This window comes from Mesoplodon densirostris, chromosome 13, assembly GCF_025265405.1.
Source record: "Mesoplodon densirostris isolate mMesDen1 chromosome 13, mMesDen1 primary haplotype, whole genome shotgun sequence".
Classification (NCBI taxonomy): Eukaryota; Metazoa; Chordata; class Mammalia; order Artiodactyla; family Ziphiidae; genus Mesoplodon; species Mesoplodon densirostris.
Window position 1 is genome coordinate 28866051 of NC_082673.1, and position 8897 is coordinate 28874947.

An 8897-nucleotide genomic window follows, 5' to 3' on the forward strand; every position below is an offset into this window, starting at 1 on the left:
GTGGTGTGTTCAGATAACCAGCCGCATCCGTCAAAGTCCTCTCTTCTTGGCATGGCTTGTGAAGCCTCTCCTATTCTCTCCCCAGCTACCTGTCCATCCTGCCTCTCCAGCTGCTTCCCCAGGGTTTGAGCTATGGCCATTCTTCCAAAATGTAATGCTCTATTCCATGCAGCTTCCTCCTCTGCCTTGCATGCCTGCAGTGCTGCCTACCTGGCCCTATTTCTCTCCTTATTATTCTAACATTCTAGAACTAGAAAGGACATTGAAGATCATCTGGGACAATTAACTCCATTGTTGCTCCTCCTGCCCTATTTGTTATTTCAAGGTTTTTCTTTATTGCCATGAAATCTCCCTCTTGCATTTCTTCTTTTATCCCTGGAAAGTCTGAGATTACTGACAGGACTGGTTATATTCAGTAGCCAGAGGCAGCTGCCTTTTCGAATAAGCCCACCCCTTGCTTCTGGCGCACCCATAATTTCCATGAGGGCAATCAAAAAGATCAGAAGGAACCAACTCTCACTGTACTGATAGGAAACACCTGTTCTAACAAAAGAGTTCCAGTAAAATCTGTTGCAAGTCTGGATTTGTTATTAATTAGTCAAAAATAGTATTGTAGAGCAATTCATTTCAACTTTCGTGTGCATATGAATAAGCTCGGAATCTTGTTAAAATGCAGATTCTGGTTTACTAGGTCTGGACTACGGTCTAAGATTCTGAACTTCTAACGAGCTTCCAGGTGATGTCAAAGCTACTAATCCTGGAAACACACCTTGGATAGCAACATTGTAGAGAATATTAGAGAATTTTTAAAATAGTAGAACAGTGCACCATTCCACTGGATTTAGTAAACAGTTAAGATCTTCCTGTGTCAGGCACTGGATATTCAGAAATGAACAATCAACAAGAGAGACATGATCTCTCAAAGATTTTAGAGGGTGGTGGGGTGAAAGACACATGCACAGATTTTTAAATAATGTGGTAAGTGTAGGTTGCTTTGGGTGGATGGAGAAGGCTTTCTTAGCCCAAGGACATCATGACAAACTCCCATGGTGGGTAGAGGAGGTGCCCATGGCAGACAGACTGAGATCAAATGGTCAGGGTAGGTAGAAGGAAAACTAAGAGGAGTCCAAAGGAAGAGAAGGCAGTTTCAGGAAGGACTCCGTGGTTAGATAAGACAGAGAGGCCTGACCGGCTGGGAGCTCGGGTGCCTAGTGATACTCAACACAGAGAAGACAGGCTGGGAGTACATGTGACCCACTTGAGAGATCGTGTAGCCAAACCCCACCATTTACAAATAAGGAAACTGAGACCCTGAGGGGAAGATCACTTATCCCAAGCCCTGTAATCCTTAGCTACAGACTTAAATTTATTGATATCTAATCTAGAACTTTAAAGAAGAAAAACAAACCCAGGAAAGTACAAACGAATTGTAAGTAGCACAGTTTCATTATGTAAAAAATCCTACTGACATCAACAATCAGAAAGGGATGTTTAACATGCACGACATGCACATTTTGTGCTAAACACTCTGCTAGGCCCTTCTATTTACATTACCTTGTTCTATCTCTGAATCGACCCCAGCAAGTAGGTATTATTCCAATTATTATGGAAGACACATTTGAGACTATAGTGGCCTACGTGAGAGAGACACATGAGTAACTAATAACAGAGAGTCTGGGAACTGAAGTTTAGTGGGAGGTCCTGGGCTCCTGGGCTGTTGTCACTGCTGTGTGATCCTTCTTTGGCAAGCAGAGTTACTCCGTTACATGAAGAGACTACGGGAACATTAATAACACATGTCTGTATTATAATTAGACATAGATCAGGAAAGGAAAGCAAATCATTTTGGAAATGAATTTGTCTAGAGCATTTAGTAGATGGTTCAATTTCACTGATTTTATGTCTTGCAAATTCAGTTTGAGGCAGACAGACGTGCTTTTATCATCACTCTTAACTCCTTTGGCACCGAGTTGAGCAAAGAGGACCGCGAGACCCTCTACCCGACCTGTGGCAAGCTCTATCCCGAGGGACTGCGCCTGCTGGCCCAAGCAGAGGACTTCGAGCAAATGAAGAGTGTAGCGGACCATTATGGAGTATGTGTTTGTCCCAGGTTCCCGAAATGTCTTGTGTGATTTCATCACGTGTACTTTAGAAGTCCGCACATTACATTTACACTTCTTATCTAAAACATTTATAATGTTTGTGCAATAGAAAGCAGTATCTCTTGCTGTAATGTCTCTCCCAAAGAAATACGCTGAATTTCTAACCCAAGCTATTGGTGTTTTTTAAGGTTCCTGACAAGCAAGTACTTGGTTAAATCTCCAAGGAACAGTCATTTGAGCCCTTTTCTTTTTGAAGTGCTTGATAAAGCAAGTTCCCCAAGGGACTGGTGCAGTGTTCTGGAAATGTGAGCTCATGCCAGAGTTATGTAAAAGAGCCTGACCCAGCCATCTTTTCAAGTGCCCATTGGGCAAACAGTGTTAGCTACAGACTGTCTACTTGAAGGACAGGAGAAAATATGGACATACTGTTCATACCACTCCCTTTGCTCAGTGGCCAGGATTCGGGAAAGGAAAGAGGGCTGCTATGTCCTCTCTCACTCCAGCACCCAATTGCTCTTAGAGAGCCTGAAGCTTCTCAGCTCAAGGTTATAACCTCATCCCCTGGTACCGTTCCCTCTGACCTGAAGACAGTAACATACAGACCCTCCAGGTAGCTTTTCCAGAACTGGAATGATACCCCTCTTATCTTTGCCTATGGATTTCTGAAACCCTCCAGGAAAGATAAGCCAGCAGACAATGCGTGAACCTTTGTGACATCTCTTGTGTCACTGCAAGAGGTTCTTTAGCATAATATTAAAATTTGCATTTCTCCCCAATTTCCACCCCTTCCTCACTTGAAATTCCATAATGAAATTTAATCAGCTGTCATCTCAAAGAACCCATGAAGCCATACTGATTAAGCCACAAGGACTCCTTTAGCCTCTATAATGTGTCTAACTAGCCCTAAGAATCAAATGTGGAAATCAGCTCAGTGTACACTGAAAGTAGAAGTGCTTTTGCCTCTTGCCTTGTAGGCCTGAACAAGCCAATAGGATGGAATGCCATCTGTACTCTCATTGTTTGGATTTTTTGGTATTTCCTCAAGAAGCCAAAGATCCTACAAAAAAAGTCCATGCCTTCTGGATAGATTTTCTAAGATGGGTGCACAGTTTCTATATTTCTGGAAAATATAGTTTTTATATTTATAAAAAATGAAAATTTGTTAAAAAAACAATTTCTTGTCTTCGTTTTTCAGGTATACAAGCCTCTGTTTGAGGCTGTAGGTGATGGCAGTGGGGGAAAGACATTGGAGGATGTGTTTTATGAGCGTGAGGTATGATGTAAATGGAAATGCTGCTAGCTTATACCTCTTTTTCTCATACTCTGGGTCTTAGTATTTCTTTTTTTTACTTGGGTTTTCTTTTTACAGCTGATCAGACCAATTGATTATGTACATTCATAGTTTGAATGGGTATTAGTATCTCTTCCTTGGAGAGTCAAGGCACTGTGGTTCACATATGATGGCTTCTTGTGGGATTGTCATATCCAGACAGATGTGCACCTAGCAAAGCTCTGGAAGTAATGCAACCATTCTGTAATTATCTAGAGAAACAAAGCTAGGATGTTCTCATGATCACATATTGACTGTCCCCAGGGGGCATACCCTGTTAAGTGCATCCCACTTGAATCCATCCCTTTTTCAAGAAGGATTTATCACTCCTGTGCACAATTAGAACACTTAGGAATTATTTGCATGGAAATCCATCCCGTCTAGATTATTCTCTTTCCCTGAAAAGGCAGAAGAATACTTGATCCATTTATAGCCAATTCCTGAGCTACTGAAGTGTGCCAACAAGAGGACTTTGGGGAAGTGTAGCCAGGTAAAGTCCCCCAAATCTGGAGACTTTTTTCTAGTGTACTTTATTCATTTCCCTAAAACCACTGGTCCTTCCATCTCAGTCTGATTGGAACTAACAGAGAACCCTGAAATTCACCCACACTTTAGGATTAAACTGGCTTGAGAAAGCAGTATGGGGTCTTCCTGTAAGTCCTACTGTAGACATTTTCCAACGATTCTCTAGAAAGAAGTAAAAACAATGCAAGTATTCCCATATATTAGGGATGTTTTAAAATTCCACACTATTGCCCTTCTGCTGCAAAGACAGCTGTTAAAGGAGCCGCCCTTGGCAGGAAAAATGTTTGCTGGTTTCTAAGAGCAGGGGGCCTCCCCTTCCTGACTGCTTTGCTTGAGGTTTTCAGAATTACATGTGGGACTCAGTACCTCTTCTCCTTTTTTCTAAATGGAAAAGAATAAAGGAATTGTTCCATTTCAGACTGTACCCCAGTTAAAGAAATGTTTTTTGAAAATCTTTTACTGATCTGCCTTCTGCAGAAAAACACTATCCAAATGTATGTTAAGTTGCTGCAGAGCATCCTAAGGAAACTCATAATATCACCTGGTCCAAATTCCAGAGGCCTGTGACATTACCCTGAAAGGGAGTTCAATAGCCTAAAAACCACCTTAAAATTTTAAAAATTGTGACCAAGGAAAAATATTTTATCTAAATGAGAACAGCCTACTAGCTAGAAGCCAAATAAATATCACTACAAAGTTACACACACACACACACACACACACACACACACACACACTCCAAAGTCCTCCTAGGAATCTTGGTGCTAGCAGTGCTGCTGAGATTTGGAGCTTGTCTTATGATTTTACAAACTTACTTTTTAAACTACTGTTGTCTGCCTTCCTCTGCAGAGTGACGCTCTCCCTTTAGACTTGCTGAATTTCCTACTGCTTTCTTTTCTTTGACACAATTTAGAAATTGTCTGTTTAAATACAGATAAGCACTACACAGGCACAAACCAGTCTGTAGCTTAATATTATTTCATTAAAGTAGTATGTTCCAGAAGAGTTGATGGTCCATGTTTTTTTTTCCTTCCCCAGGTACAGATGAATGTGCTGGCATTCAACAGGCAATTCCACTATGGTGTGTTTTATGCGTATACCAAGCTGAAGGAACAAGAAATGAGAAATGTCGTGTGGATAGCTGAATGCATTTCACAAAGACATCGAACTAAAATTAACAGTTACATTCCAATCTTGTAACCCAGTGAGGGGCCTGAAATGCAGCAAATCATAAATGTTAAGAGGAAGTTACTGAGGGAAATAGGAGTTGTGTTATATTATCTAGATCACACAAAACTAAGCCACACTTCACTTCATGAATTGCAGACCGACTGGTAATGTAGCAAGCCAACCCTGAAACAAAGCATTTCTTTTTCTTCCGGAAGCCTTAAATCTTGCTTCCACATTTATGTCTCATTCTTCACCTTGCCTTAGACATTAATTTTAATTAACCCTATGGTACTTTTCCTATTCTTAGTTTTGTTCTTTTAAAAATCAAATCTATTAAAAGTATTTTGCTTTCCCATGATTCTCCACAGGCCCAAATACTGAGTGTCTGCTTTATTTTTTAACTGTCCATCCCTTCCCTAGGTCCACAAAAATTCAGAGCTGTACATAGCCAACATGGACCACATATGGTGGCAAATACCATATTTTTTTCTAATACACTTTGATCTGGTAGGCTTGGGAAAGCTACATAATTCCAAATCATATTCCATAGATGCGGGTAGTGTTAAATTTGTTATTAAGGCTACCACTTATAACTAATTTTCTCACAACTTTCTTTAAATAAAAGGTATACCTCTCTTTCTTGCAGTTTCTTCATACTTGATCTGAGAAGAAAGTAACTCCATTAGTTGTATTCTATTCAGTCAGAAGCATAAATCACAGGTTTGGTTTACAGGATATGGATTCTCTATAAAACTTCAGTAAAACTGGTGCAGAGAACTACCCAGAAAAAGAAAAAGTGACAAACACTGCTCTAGTGCTTTCTTCAAAAATAAAAAAAAATTCCTAAATAGAAAAATCTGTATTTGCTATAGCTTAAAAATTAAACATATATACATATTTGAAAGTTCTTCAAGTGAGAATATTTACAGAGAATATACATATACTGGTAACTAGAATTAGGCACAAAGACCAAGAAGTAAATCAATTTTTCTGTAAAAGTTCAGAAATTTTTTTGTAGAACATTTTCATAATTTTAGTGATAGGAATGTTTAAGCATAAGGAGAAACAGCGGCTCATACCGCCAGAAAGAAAGCCAAGTGCCTAGCCTCCCAGCTGTGCGAGAAGCCTAGGCCACACCCCAGTTCTGATGGCAGGGGGGCCGCAGCTGGCGCAGGGCTCCAGTGCAGACCCATCAACTGGACCCGGCAAGCCTGCTTCCCATGTACGGCCTCTGGTCTGGAAAGCATCGTCCCTGACTTGTCCCTGCCCCTGCATGCAGCTGCTGTCTTCCACTCTGAGGCCTGTATGCCAGGAGACATCTACATTTTACATTTTCACCCATGGTGTCTACAGTGGGGGTGGGTGAGGATGGGGGTAAAATTCTGGGCTTCTTTAAGGGTTGAGAGCAAAGATGCTGATAGGAAAGAGGCAGCTTAGAGAAAGCTGATTCTCAGACTAAGCCCTTCCAACCCACCTCTGCATGACATGCGTGGGGGCCCTTCATGTGCCACAAGGCCACAGGCTGATGATACTTCTCTTGTTCCCTCCATATAAGCAATGAAGCCGCCAATCCCCCAAACCCTTTCCCTAGCCACCAAGTCTAACCATTGTGTGAATACAGACGAATTTCCTATAACCTCATGAGGCAAGTACTGTAGAATGTGTCCCTATTAGAGAAGGGGATACACGCTCTGCAATTTGAAGAACTTGCCTTGAACTTACAGCTTTTAAGTGTTGCTGGGATCTGACTTCTCTGTCTTACCTCAGGTCCACACCTGAGAATATGGACATTTGAAAAGCATTACATATGCTAGAAAACGAGGCCAACAAATCAGGTACATAAAGCAACATAGAAAACAATGAGACAAAAATGTATTTCTTTTTCTAAGTGATCGAACCTGAGGCTCCTTACCATCCCTTTCCCACCCTCCTCCCAGCAGTATTTCATCAATCTGTCATATTTCCACCCGTATTATTTGCTGCAGTTGGTCTTGGAACATTGTATTCCAGTGAATTCTATACCCAAAATTGCTCTCAGTCTTGCAGCCAATCCTGCCTGTGCGCTGGTGCAGATTTCCGGCCACGCCTCCCCCCCCACCCCCTTCATCCAGCTCCCTTTAGCGTCATTCTCAAAGGTTCAAAAGTACTTTAGCAGTCTCTCCGTGGGCAGGAACCCATTAAATCTCTAAGAAAGTTTTACAGTCAGAATTTGCGGTGCTAAGGGATTCAAAATTAGCAATTGCAGTTCTCAGGATATTTGGCGAATATCTGAGAGAAAAAAAAAATGCCGTCCTTTTATTTGTTACAATGCTTTAGGAATGCTGAGAGTAAATGGAAATGACCATTTTGAATCTGGGTGAGTTTGGACTAAGGCTAACTTGCTGGATAGTGGAAGAGTTGAGTTAACCATTGGCATGGCAGCAATGTAATAAGACATTGAGAAAGGGAAATGAATCTTTGTAGAGTGAAGAAAGACCTGGTGATGATCAGATCTGAGGGGTTTCATTAGTAACTTTTAGCCTACCCCTTGAAAAATGCTGTCAATGTCAGATCTCACAGGTAAGACGTAGCTATATGAGAAGGATACAATTGCAGTTTCACCCTGTTTTGTCTTAGTTTCAGCAGCAGACAAAATTCTCCTTATTCTTTGATTCATTTCGGTCATTTTGAGTCATTTTCTCTCCCCTCTCACAAATGGAGGCATTAATACTAATATGTGGGGAATAGAATTGCTGAGGAATATATGTGACATTATCAGACCATATCATTCTTAGTGATTTCATCCCTTATGTCTCACAATAGCTGATGTTAGGAGTTTTGATGACATTTTGGATTGCTGCATAGTCACAAAATCTATAAGCTTTATAAATATGAAAATAGGTTGCAGAAACTATCACAAAGGCCAAACCACCTGCCCTGAGCAATTTCCCATCCTGTTTTTCCTCTTTTACATCTTCATTATTCTATCTGGCCTCCCATCAATTACTTTTCCACCCTCCTCCCGCTTTCTCCTCAGTCACTCTGTGCTGCAATTTTCTGCTTCCACCACCAGCTTGATCACTAATTGAAATCCCTCTGGTCAAGTTGGAATTCTCTTTGGAAAGAAAAGAGATATGTTAAGAAGATGTACACTGAAACTAGTGTCAATCAATATATTAGAAAGGAATTGTCCCCAGAGAATTATCACTCTGACCAGATCCACAAAATGTCATTTAAAAACTAGGATCATTGACAAGCTGTAAAAGTATATCAGTAGCTCTATGGAGACTTCTGATAACCCTGGGAATGTTGTTAACATTCCAGCCATTGTGGCTCTCTTATTGACAAAGTTGGAAACAAGTTTTTAAAATAAATAACTAAATAAAGAAATAAGAAAGTATTAGGTTTCCATTTCCGGTAGCAAGAACTAGGCTCCCAATCCATAGAGAGGGCTATCATTGAGACCAAGAGATGAGGTCTTTGTCCCTCCTTGAATGTGAACTGGCCTTAGTGACTTAACTCATGATCAACAAAATCCAGAAAAGCAGTGCTGTATGACTTCCAAGGCAATGCAGTTTCCTTTGCTTACTGGATTTTGGAGTCCTGAGCTAGAGCGTAAGTAGTCCAACTTCCCTGAGCCTCCCATTCTGTGAGGAAGCCAAGCCACATAGAGAGGCCAAGTTTAGACACTCAAACCACATGGAGAGGCCAGGTATAGACAAATATGACTGTCCCAGGAGAGCACCAACCAATAGTATCAACTAGCAGCCATGTCTGGCCCAGTCAATCCT

At 41.0% G+C, this 8897-nt stretch overlaps 1 protein-coding gene across 1 annotated transcript in view; it reads left to right on the forward strand.

Moving 5' to 3' along the window:
- The window catches only part of ATP6V0D2 (ATPase H+ transporting V0 subunit d2), a 47252-nt gene extending 41525 nt beyond the window's left edge, over positions 1-5727 (forward strand). Inside the window, exons 6-8 of the mRNA XM_060116102.1 lie at positions 1917-2093; positions 3298-3375; positions 4996-5727. Of these exons, the coding sequence (XP_059972085.1) occupies positions 1917-2093; positions 3298-3375; positions 4996-5157 (417 nt within the window). The 3' untranslated portion in view covers positions 5158-5727. The remainder of the gene's footprint in view (positions 1-1916; positions 2094-3297; positions 3376-4995) is intronic.
- The last annotated feature ends 3170 nt before the right edge of the window (positions 5728-8897 follow it).